This window comes from Apium graveolens, chromosome 6 (genome assembly GCF_009905375.1).
Source record: "Apium graveolens cultivar Ventura chromosome 6, ASM990537v1, whole genome shotgun sequence".
NCBI lineage: Eukaryota > Viridiplantae > Streptophyta > Magnoliopsida > Apiales > Apiaceae > Apium > Apium graveolens.
The window spans coordinates 14,187,214-14,210,413 of NC_133652.1; the positions used below are offsets into that span (position 1 = coordinate 14,187,214).

Genomic DNA, 23,200 nt, shown 5'->3' on the forward strand with positions numbered 1-23,200 from the left:
AATTTAAATTAAATACACTTAGATTTTAATGAATTTTTAATAATCCAAATTGAATAGATTTTGAAAGATTTTTCAAAATCTGAATTGAATACGCATATAATTTTGTGCTTAAAAATCCTTTAAAATTTTGATCCAATACACCAGTCTATTACCATTGCTGCAAGCTGAGAACAGGTATATTTCTTCATCATGATTTATGTTGGTAAATATTTATTTATATTGTTGAATTATTTCATTTTATGTTGTATTTCTGATATCTATGGTCTATTCTCCGCTTGGAATGTTCTCTTTTATTTTTGCTAAATCTGTTTAGAATGTTCTAGTTCATAATTGAATTCATAGTTGTATATATTTCAATTGATAAAAAAAATACTGGATTGTCAACTGTGGATGTATGTTGTTTAAATGCTGTGCTAGTGGCTATTACCAGGCGAACACTGGTTTTTTTAATTATTGGTACCTGTTTGATCTCCAGAATTATGTCGAGAATTGCCAAACCAAGGCGATCTGAGAGTGGAACAGCTGCAATTGATAGAATCAGCAGCTTACCTGGAAACATAATTGACAACATCCTAGAACGCTTGCCCATTCATGATGCAGCAAGTACAAGTGTTCTTTCTAAAACGTGGAGGGATTTATGGGATTTGTACCCCAATCTGGTTTTTGATTGGGTTTTTTTTCACGGATTGTTGCCAACAATGATACACTAGATGAAGAAAATTTAATATCGGAAGTTACAGGAACTATAAATGAGATCCTTTTAGGTAACCCTGGCCCCATTTTGAAGTTCCATCTTTCGGTTCCAGAAGATCTGCCTCTTCATGAAACTCCAAATATGGATTTATGGATTAAAAACTATCAAATAATAGGGTTAGGCAGTTGAAGCTTATAATTGGACCACTAACAGCCTACAAAATACCCTCTTATTTTTTCCTGTTCAGAGTTAACTCATTTGAGCCTTACTAATTGTTTACTCAATCCACCGCTTAGATTTGGAGGCTTTTGTAATTTGATTGATGTTACACTTGAGAATGTCATCATTACTGGCGACATGTCATTTGGGACCCAACTCAAGGAATTGAAGTTGAGATTTTGCTCCGGGATAGAACATTTAGAATCCCAATTTAAACAAAATCACCACCTCATCACCTTTCTTATCCACAAAAGTGGAGAAATTGATCTTAAATGGTTTGAATGCACCAAAAAGTTGCGAACTCTTGGTCTCTTGTCGGAAAAAGGGGCAGATTCTAGAAAGAGTTATATCAATCTAGAAAAGCTACTTGGAAACATGATTGAAATACGTACTATCCACTTCAATGGCTCTTTTCTCAAGGTAAATTGAAACTCCTATACGAATTGAAGTAGTTAATTTTCTTTGACTAATTTGATTATTAATGCTTACAAATACTCTTGGTGCCAAGTGTTTCTCACTTTTTTTTCCGTCAATATACATGCACACATGTGTATAATAGTTATTGGAGTCAAGTGCAGCTGTTTCGAAGAGACTTATAACAACCAGAAAGTTGTCCCTTTACAAAGTTGAATTTTATGATTTGGTTCACATCCGACATGTTCTTTTCTTGATGAGAAGTTTCCCCAAGCTGCAACGTCTTGAAATAATTGTGGTAAGAACTATTAATTTAATCCGAAGCAAGTTAGATGTTCATTTGTCCTTCTCTAATTTTAATTTTTTTGAGTTTTTTATATCTCAAAATATTTTGTCATTTTTTATTGGTCTGGTCATGACAGACTTGTATATTCTAGGATTGCTTCATCACGATCTTATGCAATTAGATGATATTTGAACAATGAAACTTCTTATGCTCGGAGATTTATTATAAATATTGATATTGCATAATATGCTCATGTTTTATGTATCAGACAATAAGATCAGAAGCTAACTAGATTTATAATGTTTCATGTTTATGAAAACCATCCTCATATATTTACCTTTGTACGTATTTAAATGGCAAACCAAAGGGCAACCATGGAATGGACTTGGTAGGAAGCAGGGAACCTATGGTATCATCTGTTCTGCAATATTTACAATCACCGAACCTCGTCAACGTGATTTTTGACCAACTTCAAACCGTGAAGATACATAGGATGGCCGGTTCAAGGGCTGAGCTTCATTTCATAAAGTTTTTGCTTGCATTTTCTCCAAGGCTTAGGTGGATTGAACTTCTCAACACCATGACTGATGATCCTAAAGAAGAATCGAGAATTTCAAAAGAGTTGATGAGTTTCCCTAGAACATCCAAAGTTGCACGGATAATATGGCCGTGAACTACTAGTTGCCTAGATGGTTTGGACTTTGAAAACTATTTTGTAGTGGAGTGCACCTTGTGTTAGAAAGATGTTGAAACTTATCTAAACTTCGCATAATGGTGTTATTTTGTAGAGCAATCCTGTAGTTGGCTCCCGTATTTGGTTTGTGGTATAACTTGTAACGTTTTCGAACTTAGCAAATTTGTTGTTGTTATTATTATACAATTAGACCATGATTTTATGAGTTAAAAGTTAAACTATTAATTTGTGTTGCATGTTGGCTTCAAGAAATCACATTCAGAAAATAATCACTTCTGCTATATATATATATGTTTCTACTTTATATTATAAATATTAATAACAATAACACCGCAAAGTTCAGGTTTCAACCCTCACAGCTGGTTTCTGAGGGGAACTAATTTAACAAGTTTCTCGGGAAAGCTGATAAACTTTTTACTTGCATTGATTTTTTAAGCTTGACAGATAGGAAAACATGTTTATGTTGCTACTTTGAATTCACCAAAATAAGTAACATCTTACATGGTCAATTTTCTTAAGCTTCTTTTATCATCGATTAGGCATTGAAGACCTTAAAGAGTTTTAGTTGTTCTAAATTTTTTGGAGGAAAAAATTGATATTATGTTAAGATTGATATAATTTGTTTTAAAAAATTATGATATATCTTTTAAATTTAAATTCATGTATTCAAGATATAATAAATATTTTAACTTATTTTTAAAATTTTTGAATAATTTTTCATATACTCCTTGGGTCCTTAATTAATTGTCTAGTTCTGACTTTTGGGGTTCAATTGACTAAATTTTAAGTGAAATTTAGATATATATTATATAATTGAAAATATTATTAATGAATCACCCTATAAACATGTTTACATTGAAAATTGGTTCATAATATTAAATGTCTAGATTTTGTATTCTGTGTTGGTTAATATTTTATTTTAATATTTTTTATCCTTGGATTAGTTTGTCAATGAATGTACTTACTAGGTCCCCTGTACCACCAAGTAAACTAAGTTGTCTCTTGTGCTTGCAATTGAATCTATTAAATTAAATATATTAAAGGATGAATGTGCTTATAACTAGTAAAAACAAATTGGTGTTAGTTGTGTAATATTTTAATTAAAGGATGAATGTGCTTAAAGGATGTGTGCTTATGGTAAAAAATGTTACTGAATTTTTTGTAAAAAAGATGAAGGAGGAGGTTAAGGAAGGAAAGCTTAAAGTTGAAGGTACTAATGATGTGTTAACAATGGCGCTCGTAAGCCTGAGCACGGAGGCAGAGTACGTGGTCAGAGAATTCATGTGAAGCAGTCGGTTTATTTTGATCTTCCGAGGGAAAAAAGCGAGGACAGTGGAAGAAAGGGTACATGAGGCAATTCAAAAGTACATGGCAGAGGAGACTCCAAAAATTATTAAAGAGAGAGATGCATTTTGGGCTGCTGAATTTGAAAAATACAACGCACATTCATCGAAAAATGGTGTACAACATGATGGTAGTCCGAAACCAAATTCCCAGCACGCAAGCTGTCACTCTAAGGGTGGGTTGATGTGGATGTGGATGTGGATGTAGGTGTTCATAAAAATGTGACATTGATGGATAATTTGTTTGTGGATTTAGCGGTGGAGCTTGAGGATAATAAAAAGGTGGCGGGTGAGGATGATAATGGAAGGGCTGTTGAGGAAATGAAAGTGGATTCTTTGGGTGGTTCTGTATGCCGATTGGCTGTTGGATCGTTGAGCAACATTGTTGCTTGTGCAACAATTGATGAAGTACGCGTTCCCGAAGGACATGAGAAGACTATCCATGGAGTAAGTCTTGGAGAAAAGAACGCAAGGGTGTCTATCACTAAAGTCATTCAAGGAGATGCTAAGATTTCCTTCCCTATCGGGGATGAAATTTTGACTGTTCAAGAAGCCATGGGAACTTTTATTGCATGACCGAGAAACATGATAATTGCAGGAAACAATAGCAGTACTTCTCATGTTTTGGCCGCCAAGGTCAGAATGCTTTTTTAGTATGGTTAATATATGTACTATGTGTTTGTTTAGTCTGTTTTTTAATTATTTTTATTTGCAATTATTTTAGAAAACCAAGAAATCCCGTGCTAAGAAAATGAAGAAGACGTATAAAGTAATTGAAGATGTTGAACCAGAGCTTGTTGTTCAAATTGGTCCGAATTATCCTTCTGCAATGAAACGTTTGTGGACATGGGCAAACGAAGCCTTGAGTGGTGGCCAAACAATTTCTTTTGAGCTAAGCAAAGAAGCATTTGGCTTTACAAAGAAGCAAATCATGTTCTTATCTGATATACATGTAGTGTGCTCTGGAGGTGAAATGGCCGGCTCTGTCATTTGCCTTTTTATTCAGTAAACTTTTCATTCAAAGTTTTTTTCGGAGTATATAGCCTTGGAATAAATATGACAATCTTTACTAAGGACTGCTTAATTTAATTTGTAGCTTCTTGAATGAATATGTGAAGAAGCATAAGATGGTCAACATGATTAGCTTTGTAGATCCGGGCACAATTGGTGCCATTGGATGTGGCAGTGCAGTGCAGAGGTCGCGTGAATTGTGTACAAGATTTAAAGATTCTAGGAAAGGGCAGCATTTTCTCCTGCCGTACAATGATGTGTAAGTATTTTTACTATCCCAAGCTATTAAGCTGTTAAGCCTTGCCAGTTTTTTATTAATTTTTTTCAAGAATTTAGCTTTTATTTTTAAGGAATGGGTTCAATTGTATAGTTAAACTCGATAATATTTGTTGTTGAAATTTATATTAATTGCATTGGTTCAGTATAAACGTAATCAAATGCCTTGACAGTTTTGAAGTTAATATAATAGTAATCAAATGCCTTACAGTATTTAATTGATTTTGTTACTAGATGTTAGGTTTGTTTCTAAGACGGGGGAAATTGTATAGTTCAACCTCATAATATTTGAAGTTCAAATTTGATGATAATTGTATAGGTTCAGTTTTAAAGTTGATTTATTTACCGGAATTTAAATTTTATTAGTATGAGCCTTCAATTTTTGATGTTATACCTGATCATGTTTATTACAGTAAATTACACTCTACTAAATCATTTTTCGCAAAACGAGAAAATTTATAAATTATCTAGATGTTCAGAACAAGGCGATTGTAAAAGCCATTTGATGAAAAATAAGGCCCATTATTTTATTTGAAATACTGGCTTTAAAATCATCGTTTGGGTCATAAAACGTTTGAAATAAAACCTATAAATGCATAATAAAATATCTGAAAAATACCTTAAAATACAGAAATGACATGGAATACACGTATCACGTAACAGTTAGGGTTTATCAGATAATCACACATAAATGACACATTAATTCACATATTTTATTATAATCATGATATAATATAAACGTAAAGTTCCCAGTCGTTACATCCTCCCCCCTTAAAAGGATTCTGTCCTCAGAATCTTCTATGAAAACAAATGAGGGTATTTCTCTAATATTTCACTTTCGAGTTCCCAGGTTGATTCTTCAACCATAGGATTTCTCCACAACACTCGCACTAAATATACAGACTTATTTCTCAACACTTTCTCTCGCCGATCTAAAATTCTTACCGGCTGTTCTATAAACAAATCAGGTTGGATTTCTATCGGCTCATACTCGATTACATGCCTAGAATCAGGATTATATCGCTTAAGCATGGACACGTGAAACACATTGTGAATATGCTGCATATGAGGCGGTAAAGCTAATTCGTATGCAACTTTTCCCACTTTCTTCAAAATTTCAAACGGTCCAACGTAACGTGGTTTCAATTTACCCTTATTTCTAAATCTGGTTAATCCTTTCCATGGCGATATTTTGAGTAGTACGTTTTCTCCTTCCTGATAGTCTATATCTTTCCTGGCTTGATCTGCATATTTGCGTTGCCTGTTTTGCGCTGCATCGAGTCGTTTTCGAATGAGTTCAATCTTTTCTTTCATCTGTTGAATTAGTTCTGGACCCAAAATTTTGCGTTCTCCAACTTCATCCCAATATACTGGTGATCTGCATTTTCTCCCGTATAATGCTTCATACGGTGGCATTCCAATGCTGGCGTGATAACTGTTATTATAAGAAAATTCCACTAGGGGTAGATGTTCATCCCAACTGCCTTCAAAATCGATCGCACAAACTCGTAGCATGTCTTCAATCGTTTGGATAGTTCTTTCACTTTGCCCGTCGGTTTGCGGATGATAAGCGGTACTCATGTTCAATTTAGTTCCAAGACATTCTTGAAATTGTCTCCAAAATCTTGAGTTGAAACGAGGATCTCGATCAGACACGATAGATACTGGAACTCCATGTCGCATCACAATTTCTTTGAGATATATGTGTACTAGCTTGTCGAGTGAAAATCTTTCATTGATTGGTAGAAAATGTGCCGACTTCGTGAGTCTGTCAATGATTACCCATATCGCATCATGATTTGCCTTTGTCCTTGGTAGTCCTACCACAAAATCCATCGCTAGATGTTCCCATTTCCATTCTGGAATGTCTAATGGTTGCAATAATCCACTCGGACGTTGATGTTCCGCTTTAACTCGCTGGCATGTGTAGCACTTACTTATCCATTCAGCTATTTCCTTCTTCATGTTCGGCCACCAGAAGTTTTCTTTCAGATCACGATACATTTTTGTACTTCCTGGATGAATGGAATACTTCGAATTGTGCGCATCTCGCATTATTTCTTCTTTTAATTCTACTACGTTAGGGATCCAGATTCTCGACGCAAAGCGTAAAATTCCTTCATTATCTTTCTGAGTTGTGATTTCTTCTCCCAGGTCATCATCTTGACTCATCACTTCATTTTGACAGCAGCGAATCTTTTCTAACAATTCCGGTTGGAAAGTCATATGTAGATAGCTTCTGCAGATTCATTGGGAATACGAATCTCAATTTCCAATTTGTCGAATTCCTTGATTAAGTCTTCACACGAAGTTAACCGATTCAATCTTTCTTTCCTGCTCAGCGCATCTGCTACAACATTTGCTTTCCCTGGATGATAACTAATCGTGACTTCGTAATCCTTTATCAATTCCAGCCATCGACGTTGTCGCATGTTCAGCTCCTTTTGCGTAAAGATATACTTTAGACTTTTATGATCTGTGTAAATTTCACATTTTTCACCGTAGAGATAATGTCTCCAAAGCTTCAACGCAAATACGATCGCTGCCAATTCCAGATCATGAGTATTTTTGTTCATGAGGTTTAAGTTGTCTCGAAGCATATGCGATGACGTTACCGTGCTGCATCAGTACACATCCTAACCCGCGATACGAAGCGTCGCTGAAAATGACGAAATTTCCTAGCTCGTCTGGCAATACAAGTACTGGTGCAGTTACTAACCGATTTTTCAGCTCTTGAAAACTTTCTTCACACTTATCACTCCATTCAAACTTTTCACTTTTTCGAGTTAACTTGGTCAGCGGCGTTGCTATTTTCGCAAAATCTTTGACAAACCTTCGATAATATCCTGCCAATCCCAAGAAACTTCGAACTTCTGTCGGCGTCCTTGGTCTTTCCCAATTTAACACAGCTTCAATCTTCGCTGGATCGACTTGGATGCCTTCTCTACTGATAATATGCCCTAGAAATTGTACTTCTCTTAACCAGAATTCACATTTCGAGAATTTTGCGTATAGTTGCTCTTTCCTCAGAATTTCCAAAGTTATTCTCAAGTGTTCTGCATGCTCTTCTTCTGACTTGGAGTAAATCAAGATGTCATCAATGAATACAATCACGAATTTATCCAAATATTTCTTGAATACTCTGTTCATCAAATCCATGAATGCTGCTGGCGCGTTTGTCAGACCGAATGCCATTACCAAAAACTCGTAATGCCCATATCTTGTACGAAACGCAGTTTTTGGAATATCTTCAGCTTTAATCTTCAATTGATGATAGCCTGATCGCAAATCTATCTTTGAAAACCATGCTGCTCCTTTTAGCTGATCGAACAAATCGTCGATTCTCGGTAAGGGATACTTATTCTTGATAGTGAGTTTATTCAATTCCCTATAGTCAATGCATAATCGCATGCTGCCGTCCTTCTTCTTCACAAATAACACCGGTGCACCCCATGGGGATACACTAGGTCGTATGATGCCTCGGTCTAGAAGATCTTGCAGTTGCGTTGACAATTCCTTCATTTCGACTGGAGCCATCCGATATGGAGCTTTCGAAACTGGTTCTGTACCTGGTGCTAGATCAATTGTGAACTCAATTTCTCGATCTGGTGGTAACCCTGGAAGCTCGTCTGGAAAGACGTCTGGAAATTCGCACACAATTGGAATGTCTTCTATTCTAGGACTTCCTCTTTCGGTATCTAACACGTAAACTATGTACGCCTCACATCCTTGTCGAAGCAATCGTTTAGTCTGCATCACAGTAAGAAATTTCTTCTGCTGTTTTTCGCCTTTGAATATTACTGTTGCATTCTCCGCAGTTCGCAATTTGACTCTCTTATTCGCGCAATCTATCTGAGCGTTATGACATGCTAACCAATCCATTCCCAAGATAATATCGAATTCTCCTAGCTTAAAAGGAATTAAATCTACCGAAAAATGATGTCCGGCTATTTCTATATCACACGCAGGACATACTCGATCTACCGGAACTTGGTCGTCATTCGCTAATTTTATAATTAATTTCGCCCAACCATTCGATTTCACAATGTAACTTACCAAGAAATTCTTCAGAAACAAATGAACGAGTAGCTCCAGAATCAATTAATACTTTTGAAATTACAGAATTCACCAAAAGTGTACCTGCAATAACACTCGGACTCTGCACCGCTTCTTTCATGGTCATGTTAAAAGTTCTTGCTTTGGGTTGATTAGGCGGCGGCGGAGGTAATGCTAACATTCTCGGAACACTGGCTGCCATAGCTGATCCTTTGCAATTTCTGGCGATATGCCCTTTCTTTCCACACTGGAAACAAGTCATCTCTGCTATTCTACCTGTTGGACATTCGTTAGAATAATGCCCTTTCTGCTTACACCGATAACACGTTACATCCCTTTTGATACATACACCAGTATGCTTTCGATTACATGTCTTGCAGTACGGCACTGGAACTTTGACCATTCCCTGCTGACTGGAGGTTTGGAAACGATTACCTGCCTTCTGTGAACCTTGTCCTATCCTTTTAAAATTCAAATTTGCCCGGGCTTGGAATCCCGGCTTTCTGCTGGAGCGATCTTGGAAACTTCCCTGTCCCTTGTCTTGCTGAGATCTTTCACTTTCCCCTTCTATAATCAAAGCTTTCTGAACTACGGCGGTATACGTCGTTAATTCGAAAACTGCAACTTGGCCACGAATCCATGGTCGTAATCCTTCTTGAAATCTTTGAACTAGTTTTTCTTCAGTGTCAACCTGTTCTGGAACAAACCTAGCCAACTCAGTAAATTTGGCTTCATATTCTGCCACGACATATTTCCCTGCTTCAGTTCTAGAAACTTAATCTGCATTTGATTCTTCACATAGCGAGGAAAATGCTTTTCTAAAACAAATCTTTAAACCTATCCCATGCAATAACTTCTTCACCCTCTAAGGCCTTTTTAGATTCCCACCAATAATTCGCCTCTCCTTTTAACAAGTAACTAGCAAAATCAGTCTTCTGGTCCTCACCTACCTCACTAGTGCGAACCGCTTTCTTATTCTTTTAACCAGGTGGTAGCCTTTATAGGATCAGTAGTCCCTTCAAACTCTGGAGGTTTAACTGACTGAAACTGCTTAAAGTACAACAGGTAATACTGGTGGTAATGTGAAGCTCAGGACGAGGTGGCTGTTGCACATTTTGGTGTTATATCTGCTGTTGCTGATGCTGCATCTGCTGCTACATCATTACCATCTGTGTTGCGTCAGATGGAACATTTGGTTCATGGTCTCATTAGTCTGATTTTCAGAATTGCTGTTAGAGGTCTCAGCCCTAGTCTTTCTTTTTGGTGCCATCTTCTTCTGATAATAAAACAGGTGATATTTATTTCACAGCTTAATAAACAATCGACAATATGTATGGAAAATAATTGATCCTGTATTCATAAACATGGTTTATTTAAAGAAACAGTTGCTGAGTGTACAGACTGGAATCTAAATAGGTTAAAATAAAATAATTGTTTTATTTTATTTTATTTTATTTTTTTTTTCCAACATGAATTATAATATGAAAAACTGTAAAGTGAAAGTAAATGCTATAAAACTGTAAAGACCTGAAATTTAAATAAAAGAATTTTGAAAAAAGTTCATCTTATATACTGTGACACCAGCTTCAGGTGTAAATGCTTGATACAAAAAGTCTCGGGCTACTGGTCATCACTACGGCTACAAGTCACACTATCGCTACAAGGTAAATTACTACTACAAGTTAAACTACTGATACACACATACACACTACTCACTAGGTTATACTATGCTGCCTCTATATACACATGCACTCTAGAGTCACCATCTCAAACCCTCTCAGAACCCAGGCGGAATACGCCTAAGCTCCTCTCTAAGTGCCTGGACCACAGTCTGTGCCAAGCGAAAAACCCTGTAGAACTTTGCAAAAGAAGGAGGTCCATCATGAGTCAAATCATCCAGCTCCCAAGTAGCACTCATCAATACTGACTGTAATCGCTGTCTCATATAATAATCCGGCTGTAGGGCCGCTAACGGTCCTCTGTCCCTCTGATCAAACAGATGCATAATCTCCCGACACTGTGCCCGCCAATACTCCACATCATCCCTCATAACTCTATACTCATGGTATGGTACCATATGCGGCTGAGCAACCTGACCTACTGACTCCTGAGAAGGAACCCTCGGAATACCTGCACCCTGCTGGGGTAACCTCACTGTAGATCCACATCATGCTCTCCCATCCCCTCTACTGGAATCATCTGAACTATGTCCGACTCTGGGGCATGCACTGGTATATGAGGTAACAATGGTGGTGGTGGTAACTCCTGCTCAATACCTAGTATAAACTGGTGCTCAATAGGTAAAGGAACCATCGGCTCGAAGAACTCAAATGGATCAAACATCTCTATGGGGTCATGCACTATCCCCTGTGGCAATGGTGGTGGAGGTGGTAGAGGAGGAAACTTATGCTCAGATACTGGAGGTATGGCTGGTGCTACTGGCCCAGTGACGGTCCTCTCGGAAGATGCAGAATAACCAGAAGATGCCATCTAATAATATACCAAAGAAAAGAAAAGGTCATTAACAATCCTAAGATTATTTCCCTATTCTAATCTGACCTAAATCCTAACACTATTCATCCTAATTTGACTATCCCTATCTTAGTGATCTACTTATCCTATCTTAATCCTAATGTTCTTATTTTCAGGACCAAACCTACAGCTCTGATGCCAAACCTGTAACGCCCTCCAGACCCGGGGTATAAGTCTGGGGGTTACTAGCTAATCACCAAACCTGTACAATTTAATTAACAATTATAAAGAAATGAAATTAAACCCCTTTAACACTAACCAGGATCTTTTTAGGTTGAAGTATGAAAACAAAAACCACTAACTACTTTTATTACAAACCAACATTCAAGTCTCACAAACTCTCTTATTACAAACCATTGTCTAATTCATTTAAGCTAAGTTCAACTTTTATTCAAACACACACACTTACTATCTATCAACACTCCACCTGCTCGGGCAACTCAAAGCTTTCTTCCTGGATTGGGATCAACACCTTGGGTATAAGAGGATCCCGAGGCTTGACTCGCTTCTTTACCACTCGAGTCCTGATTGGTTTTATATTCCTTCTTAACTGAAAACAATAAGGTGAATAACAACAAAAGGGGTGAGCCAAAAGTTGCTCAACAAGTCCACAAACATATAAACAGTGTTAAAGCATTTTAAATGAATCCGCCATCCCAGGTATATCTGCCAAGATATAACCTCACGAGAATAGAAAGAAGGCCATTACTGGCGAGTACAAATAAACTAAACTGGACATAAGTTCGCATCTATATTCTACTAATCAGTCAGAATATAATGCAGATCCATATCTCAGTATATAGATCCAGTCGGGTACCCAGGCACTACGGCCCACGTCGAGGCACAAGTCATCCCGGTCCTCAGGATTAAGACACACTCAATCCCAAAATATCCTTATCCAGTCCATCGCTTAGCAACTGGGACAATCGGTATGCTTTGATATATTCCAAACACTAGAATATATCAATCTCCATGTGTTACCAACAGAATATGAATCAAGAATCAAAAGAAACGGAGAAATCAAGAATTGAAATGAAATATGAACAAAGGAATAGGGATTGTATATTAGTGATCAAGAACAATAATCAAGAGAATGTAAATATGATAAATATTTGAATCAATATCACTATTCTGAAAGTAGAATAGAGGAAAAACTTGCCTTCTGCGCGACTTACTGCAATTGAATCACTTATGTCTATCACCTTGGACTATTACCGACTCACCTGGCCTGGCTGGCATAGCTTCTGTTGGCAAAATAGACTGGTTAAGTCACGTCGTACTTCATTTGCATCTTGAATCGACTTCAAACTGATCCTAACATCTACCCATGCGCTTATGATTGACTCATGTATTACATATAAGCAAGTAAGACTCGATTAACCACGTAATACACATAAGCACATAAGCATATAATCATTTTTATGGTTAAAATAATTTTTAAAACCAAAATCGACTCGCTGATTGCTCAACTGATCGTTATCTGACTCGTTTCCCATTTTTCCGGAATTTTTCGGACTCGTCTCGGCACGTAACTTGACTGATAATCAAACAAGTCACAAAATCAACTAACTTCTAAAAAAAATTAAGCTTTGATATTATTTTTAATGAAAAGGATTCATTTTTCTGAGGTAACAAGGCTTTCGTTTCACGCAAAACGGACTAACGGTTGAATTATTATTAAATAAATACTGATAATTCCATTTATTAATCATTATAAATAATTATTACTAATTTTTAAAACCCAAAAATAATTTTTAAATCATTATTTAAGAAAATCAGAATTAAAAATATTTTTCTATAATTTTTGAAATTAAATTGAATTTATAATGATTTATTGAAAATTATTTGATTAATTATCAAAATAATTAATCACTTTTAAATAATTAATAAGTAATAAATAAATAATAAATAATTAAGGAAATAATTTAATCTGATTTTTAGAAAATAATTCAGAATTATTTATAATATAAATTAATTAATTAAATAATAATTAATCAATTTACAAAATAAATCAAACTGATTTTTAAAATTAATAAAAATAAAATCAAAATCAAAATTTCAGAAACAGTTGTTAGAAATTGGTTTCTGACAAAAACAGATCAAAACCGGGTAATCTGAACGGGTCAAACGGGTTGGATTCCGGGTCACCAAGAAACACGCCGGAATTTTTTCCAGATTCCGGTGAGTTCCCGGAGTCCGGCCAAGCTTCGATCAGCCCCAAATCAACACCGTTTGGTGCTGTTTTGAGTGCTTTTCATTGCAAATCAGCACAGCAATCCAACCACGGCCAAAAACATCACAGAATAACTCCTGAATCAACTTCTCCGGCAAAATCGACATAAACTCCGGCCAAAAATCGAATTTGCAGAATCGTACATAAAATCAAACGTTATATAGTGCAAAATGAGTTAAGAACATATACAATCAAAGCCTAACATTACAAGAACCAAATATTCACAGAAATCATCGAGTTGTGTTTTGAAAATTCGACCTAAACCCTAGAATTCGTGAATCACTATCCAAGCATCGTTTGTTCAATTAAACACCATGAATCGACTGTAAATCATCTAACAAAGCTATATCAATCATCAAAACATCACAATAACCCAGAATCAAAAAGCCCTAATTCGAACATAAACCCTAAAAATCAAAAATAAAAAATGATGCAATAAAACGTGAAATTGATGCAAGAAACAGAAAGAACGGATCACAACCTTCGATTTGAGTACTTGAATCACACGATTTGATGCTGTAATCAGTGAGAAATCACGACTTGATTCTTCGACCCGAACCTGTTCTTCCCGACCCGATTTCAGAGAATTTTTGGTAATTTTGCATATTTTAATGATTAATTATAATTAATTAAATAAAAATTAGGCTATTTATAGTAGTAAAAATAATACTCCTAATTAAAATTAAGGGGCTAATTATACAATAAATAAAAATATTGGGCCCTAATTTTTATAATTTTTGAGTATTAAAATTTAATTTATAAATATTTTATATATCCAATATATATGCCAAAAATTCCCAAAAATTGTGAATAATGCAAAAATGCAAAGAAATAATATAAATGAAAGTCCTATAATTTTATAAAAATAAAAATGTGATTTTTGTGGGGTTTTTGATACCCAATGGGGCCCGAAAAAATCATTTTCGCAAAACGAGAAAATTTATAAATTATCTAGATGTTCAGAACAAGGCGATTGTAAAAGCCATTTGATGAAAAATAAGGCCCATTATTTTATTTGAAATACTGGCTTTAAAATCATCGTTTGGGTCATAAAATGTTTGAAATAAAACCTATAAATGCATAATAAAATATCTGAAAAATACCTTAAAATACAGAAATGACATGGAATACACGTATCACGTAACAGTTAGGGTTTATCAGATAATCACACATAAATGACACATTAATTCACATATTTTATTATAATCATGATATAATATAAACGTAAAATTCCAGTCGTTACATTTACATCCAATATTGGATTAAAAACACAAACAACACCACTTTATTTGGTTGAATTATTTAAGTACAACTTATAATACATATATTTGATTACACACAATTCTTGCTCTATGTTTTTTCTTTCCTCTGTATTTCTCACTATGAGCTACAACTCTCTCTTTATCTTTCTTACAACTGCTGTTTTATTTCTTTTCATTCAATTTTTTACAAGACTGCTGAGAAGTTCTATTTATAGAATTACAGAGGATTATGTCACTGCTTACATAGTTTAACTTGTTGATCTAGTCCATTACATAAGCTATATTTAATACTAGCCTCCCATATTAACTGATGTCCAGCAACTAAGTATATATTCCGGAATATAAGTATATATTCCGGAAGCTTTGACCTGCATGAAGCTTGTATAGGGTTCAGTGTGCATTCTTTATATGCCAGTTTTAATTTAACCCACTTTATTTCTAGAAATGACCATGTGTTGAATTTCAAACCAATACTTGTTGTCTTGCCCGCTTAAACTAATTTCAGCATACTCATTTAATAGGCACCTTTTATTCTGCATGTTTTCACTCCTTCATGATGCTGCCTATAATGCTAATACATCTCAACATATACCCAGTGCCTGCTCAACAGTAAAGTCAACTAGGCCGTGGCTTAGGGCCCCCATATATATACATAAATATTAATTATTTTTATAAGAAAATTATTTTAGGTAAAAAATATAAAATAGAAAAATTCTCCAAAAGAAATAATATCAAATTGGTATTAGAAAATATAACCTAGATTTACTTTTACCAAACTGAAAAAATAAATGACATTAATACTCTTGTGTTACATGTGCAATTTAGTTTTTCAAAACTATTACTTAACTGTTGTTACATTTGCGGGGGCTTATCAGTTTATCAAAAATGTGACCCTTTGAATCACGAATAAAAGCGATGACATATGGTGGAATTTATAATTGGTGGCTTTTAGCCGGTGGCTTTTGATAAGAAAAGCAACCGCCACTGTGTTGCGGTAGATTTTATGGTTTTAAGAATAGGCAGGAAAATTTCCGCCAAAATGAAGGCTTAAATTAGAAAATAAAAGTGACTGAGCGGTTGCTTTTAATTTATTTTAAAAAAAACTTTAACTGCCCCTGCAACGGTGTCGAATTATAAAAGCGACCACATGTTATGGAATTTTATAAAAATGACCGCTTGCGGTGGATTTTATAAAAATGAATTAAAACTAGTGTCTCGTCCTCTCCACTTCGTTTCTGTCCATACTTTCCTCTTCCTCCCATCTTCCCTTATTTTCTTCCTATTTCCTATCATATTTCTTCTCCTTCAAGCTCACACCAATTTCATGTCAAGTAAGTACCATTTCTAAACTACTCATACTTTAATTATCATGATTATTTTTTGTTGATTTCTCACAGACATGAAATATTAATTGATATAATTTAAATGAAATGTTAAATTTTAGTTGTTAATGTATATGATAGGATTTAATATTTTTTGTAGTGTTTAAGAAATTACTATAATTATTGTTCATTTGTTGTCACTAAATATCTTGTACACATAATAAATTTATTTAGGTCAGTTTTTGTTAATTAGAAAGTTATTAATTATATTATGTATGCACCTTGTAGATGACGTGGGATCGTAGTTGGATGAATCATTAATTTGATGTGCGTTGCAAATACGGATGATTTTATTAAATTTTCCGTTGCAAATACGGATGATTCAAGGGGGAGAATAAGATGTCTATGTAATAAATATGGAAATTACTACATAAAAAATCCCGATAATATGATGTTTTATTTATATCGACATGACATCATTCCCCCATATACAACATGGTATTTTCACGAGAAGAATGCTAGATCACGTGTTGACATTGGAATGAGTTCCACGAACGTTGATAATACGCGTGATGATTTTTATGATGCACGTGAAATGCTTGGAGATTTTTCTGAGGCAAATTATGATTTTGAGAATATGCATGAAGAACCGAATGCAATCGCAGAAAGTTTTTATAGGATGCTTGATAGTGCTTCTGAACCACTTTATCCAAATTGTACAAGTTTCATAACATTATCATTTGTGAGTAAGCTACTTAAGTTTAAACACATATATGGTTGTACTAATAAGAGATTCGATGAGCTACTTGAACTTATTGGATCAGTGTTGCCTAAAGATCACAAGTTGCCAATAAGATACTATGATGTGAAGAAGTTATTAAGTGGGTTAAGCATGAGATACGAACAAATTGATGCTTGCATGAATGATTGCATGTTATTTTACAAAGAAAATAGTGAGAAAACACGTTGTGACATATGTGATGAAGGTCGATACAAGATGCAAAAGGGTTCTATGAAAAACTTGATTCCGAAGAAGATTTTGTGATACTTTCCTCTTACATTGAGACTGTAACGCTTATTCATGTTCGAGAATACTGTGCCCCATGGTGAGCTCTCTATGTTGATGGGGCCGTTAATAATGAAGAATCAGGAGCCGGGATATAACTAATAACCCCCGAAGGGCACAAGTTGCGAAGTGCTATCCATTTTACCTTCAAAGCAACCAAGAATGATGCTGAATATGAGGCTCTCATTATAGGCCTCAAACTAGCTCTGGAGATGATGGTGGAGAATCTTAATGTTTACAGTGACTCAATGTTGGTCACTCACCTTATTGGTTGCGGATGGCAGGCCAGGGGACCCCGAACTGAACTCTATCTCGAATGTACACAAAGAATTATCAAGCTTTTTAACGAAGTGATAGTGGAGCACATCTCAAGAGACGAAAATACAGGGGCTGATGCGTTGGCCAAATTGGGCTCTCAACGAGAGGCCACCTTACTTGGAGTCATCCCTCTCGAAATTCGAAACATGCCTAGTGTTCCCGAAGAATTTACTTTTGAGATTGCTGCTTTGGGCATAACATGGATGACTCCAATTTGGGACTATGTCAAGAGATGCACTCTTCCCCAAGAAAAGAAGGAGGCTAGAAGGGTCAAGTATCAGGTGGCCCGTTATGTCATCTATGATGAGGTTCTTTATAGAAGGGTCCTCAACACACCACTACTGAGGTGTGTAGATGGGGAATAATGTAGTTACATCCTAAGGGAGGTGCATGAAGGCATATATGGAAATCACTCAGGGGTTAGCTTGCTAGCCCAAAAGGTCCTCAGACAGGGTTATTATTGGCCTACTCTTAAAAAAGATGCTTTTGAATTTTCCAGGGCATGTGATAAGTGCCAAAAGTATGCCAACTTCAGCAACATTCCAGCCACTCATCTCACTTCTCTTATGAGTCCTTGGCCCTTTGCTATGTGGGGGATAGATCTTATTGGGGAGCTGCCCAAAGCAAAAGGAGGAGTTAAGTATGCAGTTGTCGTAGTGGATTACTATACCAAGTGGGTAGAGGCTGAGCCCCTTTTCACTATCACCGTGAAGAAACTCAAGGAATTTGTCTACAGGGCCATTGTATGCATGTACGGGATCCCTTATCAACTTATTTCAAATAACAGGAAGCAATTTGACAGCAAGGAGATGCAGGAATTCTACGAGGCATTGGGTATCAAAAAAGGTTTTTCTGCTATTAGTCATCCTCAGACTAATGGGCAGACGGAGGCTATCAACAAAATTATCAAACATACTTTGAAGGCTAAACTCGAAGAAAGCAAATGAAATTGGCCTGAGGAGTTACCAAAAGTGTTATGGTCTTACAACACTACCCCAAGAAGTACAACTGGAGAGACCCCATTCTCTCAATCCTATGTGTGTGAGGCCATTGTCCTCGTGGAAGTTGGGTCAAGCTCATTTAGAAGAGATCACTATGACCCCAAAGCTAATGAGGTTAATCACAGGCTCTATCTCGATATGATTAAAAAAACAAGAGAAGACTCCCAAACGAGGCTAGCAGCCTATTAACAGTGAACTGCGAGGCACTATAATGGGAGAGTGAAGACCCGCCCCCTTCGGGTGGGAGATCTAGTCTTGAGAAGGGTGATGCCAAACACCAATGTCCCGGGTCATGGGTTTTAAGAGAAAATTGGGAAGGTCCTTATAAGGTGAAATCCGTACTTTGGGAGGGCACTTATCATTTGACAGACATGAATGACATGCTTGTTCCACGAGCATGGAATACGAAACATCTCAGGAAATATTACCAGTAGTGGGAATTCACCAATTGGTAGTCTTATTTATTTATACACTTAGTATAAATAAAATAACATCCTCAGTTTAGGGGGTAATGGTTATATAAACGCCTCCCCTAATAGATGTAATGATATTGGGCTTCGTCCCTAAATATCTATGCATCATTTATTCTTCAAATTTTTAACTTTTACTGTTAAAGATGTTTTACTTATATTCAAGCATTCGAAGCACTTTCAGGACTAGGCCAACATGTCAGTGTGAGGCAAAAGAATCTAGGATAAAGCTTTTGGAAGCCCCCAAGAGGTCTCTTCTGCGATCCAGGATTCTCGTCCATAAGTCTACCTAATGCTAACTCATGAAGTGACAACTAAGATAAAGCCACACATGGAAAATAATTACATGATGTCTCTCGTATCTATTTTAAGCCTCTTGGAAAGAGCTAACAAATATTGAGAAGATTTAAAGATAAAATCTAAATGTGCCGCGTATGCCAATAATTCGATGAAAGGCCTACACGCTTGCATCGTGGAACGCAAGACTGGTGGAAAACAATCACATTGCCAAAATTATCATCTCATCACATGAACAACAAAGTGATCACAAAATATTTTGCAATTTTATTATGAAAACTATATGAAGATGCATAAAAAAGCAAGCCAATAAAGCCAATAAAACCCAAGTCCTAATGCTCAATGCCCAAGTATCAAGTCTATTCATAGGCACATGATTCAAGAAAGATTCTAGATTAATTAGATGTCTTAGTAGTTGTTTATTTGTTTTGTCCTAGGAGGGAAATTAATGCTTTTTCCTTAGCTTTGCAGTAGAAGGACAGTGGTCTATGGTCTTTGTAACAACCTATATTATAAGAGAGGATTTATCCTTGTAAAATGATCCATCTAAGGAATGAATGAAAGAGCTCCACGTTAAACCATATAGTGTTAGAGTTACAATTGATTTCATGGTATTAGAGCTATGAATTACATCATATAGCTGGTTTGCTCATTCTTTATCACTTTATCTACATCTTTTATTGTCGAAATGGTAAAAAATGATAATATTGTTTATGCTAGAACATCTATTGATGTCTCGAGCACTTTGTATCTTCACCCTTCTGATGGTAACAACTTCATGACTATTGACAAGCTTCAAGGCTCGTCTAATTATAGATCTTTGACTGTCTTCAAAACGGAAGCCTGGGATGCCTGGGATACAACTGATGAAGTGAAGAGGGATGCCTGGGATGCATGGAATAACATGATCATCTCTTGGATTCTAGGGTCGGTTTTGAATTTCATCAAAAAATCTATTATGTTTGTAAGCAGTGCTCATCATATATGGAAGCATCTTGAGCAACGTTTTTCTCTCACCAATGGATCTCAGAAATACAAATAAGGAGTTGTATGAAATCAAACAACAAAGAAAGCCAGTTATCGAATACTACATTTATATGAGGTCACTTTGGGGGGAGCTGAAGTCATTGGTCATCCTTCTTACTATTACTGTAACAACTGCAGAAATTACAACTCTAATTATTCTTGCTCAATAAAGAGAAGAGAAAAATTTGTTCCAATTCTTGAATGGATTGGATGACATATATGCTGCTCAGAGAAGCCAAATGCTTATGATGGTTTCTCTTCCCTTGGTCGAGAGTAAATAGTTTCTGAGTTACATGTCATTGATGGTGCGGAGCTACTAATGATTTATAGTAAAGAAGGAGCCACACATGACAATAAATTGATATTTACATAAATTTTTCATACCGAATTACCAACCATCTCGGTAGAAAAGAGCCCGACATCATATCTTTGTTATCAACTCATATGTTTAGACAAAAATGTATTGCCATTAAAATAACTTTCAAGTACATGGCAGAAGTATTTCAGTAGAACAAAACACATACAAGAATAGACGAAGTCAAATTTTATCTACTACAAAACCATTCTTTTACACAAAAGTTCTAAACAAAAAAACTTAGATGATATGCTTCTACTATAGATCACATAACATACAAAAATCATTAACAACACTAGAATTAGATCTATTATGCTTCTGCTTCCATAGTAGAACACAAAATACTTGCACAAAGGACATGAAATTCCGAAAATATACTACTAGAATCATAACAGTACAAAACATTTTGTAAGGGGGAGACGAATAAAGCAAAAGAGATGTGTGAATAAATAGAAAAAAAGAATAATCAGCTGAAGATTCAGTTCAATCCAAATTGGACAAAACACATTATACATTTGACTTCAAACACAAGAAAAAGAAAAAAAACTGGTGTATCCAAATGCATACAAGTTCCACCCGTATATGTAAATAAAATACCAAAAATCTATTCTATTTAATTTATAAATTTTTGTTTCGACGGCTTTACCATACACGACCCTTAAATTCTCAAGTAATTGGATTGCTAAAAATTGGAAAACTCACGCCCTCGACTGTCAATATCTTACGACTTTTTTCTCAGTTAACCTTTAGTGTGGTTTTGGTATGTATCCATCAATAGAAAAAATATGTGTAGCAGCAGACAGTGCTAAACGAAGTTCATCAAATTTGGGACTCGCAATGACTTGACAACCCAGTCGAGATCTGCTTCGTATTAAACCCAACTCAATCTTTTTTAGTAAAGTATAAGTATGTTGCATTATAAACTAAATGTATTTAGGAAAGAAACCTACGTTTCTGTGAGGCCAAAAGTAAGGTATAACATGTCATTTTTCTCGTCATTCAGATCCTCTAATTTATGTAATACTCTATATCATAAGAAAAATTCACTAAAAATTTAGTTTTATTAAAATAGATGCATGAAGTCATATTGCTAGTGAGTAGTGACCAACGTAGAAAATTGTTGTGCAGTTATCCAAGCATAGGGAGAAATAGACCATCACAATTACATGATAAGTGGAACAAGCAAGCGATTCTTCAAAAGCCCCTATATTAAGAATCAAGTTTAACTATCTTTTACATATAGAGAAAGAATACCAAAATTGAACAAAACCTAATTACATATTTCACATTGTGTAATAGGATTAAGTGCACCAAAAACAGTTCTAGATTCCAGAGTATTAGATGTTACTAGGGCATGTATTAGAGCAAAAAAAGCTTCATTAAATTAAAGACCTTACATAGGTATCTTGATGTTTAAAAACAATATGTATATTACTTTTATGACAAAAAACATAACAATTAAGTCAGAGATCATTTTTGCATCAATACACGGCCAGATAAAAAATATTTATCCAAGTGCTTACCTTCAAGTTCTATGTCATTTTCATGGGCAGCTTCCAACATAGACATGCCAACAGGGACCTTGATGGCCTTCTCCTCTCCTCCATCACCAACAAATGTCAGAGAAATTCTGCAGAATCGCATAACAAGAAAAAAATCATATATATTAACACAACTGCAGGATTTTTTGTGTATTATGAACTTCATGATTCTCAATTTGGTTCTAAATTTAAATTAAACAAGTATTGATATGTACAAAAAGCTATGAGCCTTTCAAAAAGTGTGAAAAATTCAGTAAAAGTTACAAAACATCAGGAGGTGAATCAATATTCGGATGTACAAGCTATTTTCACCATTATTCAGTTCCATCTCAATCTAGAAGATAACTAAAGCAATAAAGTGAAACTACCGCTTCTCTCTTTACTTCCATAACTCTAAAATTTCTTATCTATTTTAATTAGAAAAACATAAACTAGCTTCTATGAATTGAAATTAGACTATGCTAATATAATTTTTCAATAGAATCAATCACTAAAAAAATAAAAACTAGCGTCTATGAATTATAAATTTGAAGCATAATTATTTTCTCCTATAGAATTCATATTTACAAACACCAATACACATAATTAAAAGTCAGATCTAATTCATATGCGTAAAAATCACATATGATTCTACTATATATAAAATCACATAAATACAAGTATTCTTTTAAAGTAGAATCAAACAATATAAACACATAGATTATGAATGTAATGTAGAATCAAAATTTTAAATATAACATATTTTTAATCCACTGTAGAACCAATATTTCTATGTGTAAATATA

General features: G+C 35.2%; 2 protein-coding genes across 2 annotated transcripts; one reads left to right on the forward strand and one right to left on the reverse strand.

Annotated features, from left to right (window-relative positions):
- The first annotated feature begins 479 nt into the window (after nt 1–479).
- On the forward strand, nt 480–3,594 carry LOC141664627 (F-box/LRR-repeat protein At3g26922-like). The gene is made up of 4 exons (XM_074470580.1): nt 480–671; nt 908–1,333; nt 1,473–1,625; nt 3,478–3,594. The coding sequence occupies exons 1-4, from the start codon at nt 480–482 to the stop codon at nt 3,592–3,594; spliced, it is 888 nt and encodes a 295-aa protein (XP_074326681.1).
- Nucleotides 3,595–21,621: 18,027 nt separating this feature from the next.
- On the reverse strand, nt 21,622–22,744 carry LOC141664628 (adrenodoxin-like protein 1, mitochondrial). The gene is made up of 6 exons (XM_074470581.1): nt 22,716–22,744; nt 22,399–22,505; nt 22,030–22,079; nt 21,950–21,965; nt 21,826–21,892; nt 21,622–21,736 (listed from the first exon to the last, which is right to left on the reverse strand). Exons 1-6 carry the CDS (start codon nt 22,742–22,744, stop codon nt 21,622–21,624), a joined length of 384 nt encoding a protein of 127 aa, XP_074326682.1.
- Between the last annotated feature and the right edge of the window lie 456 nt (nt 22,745–23,200).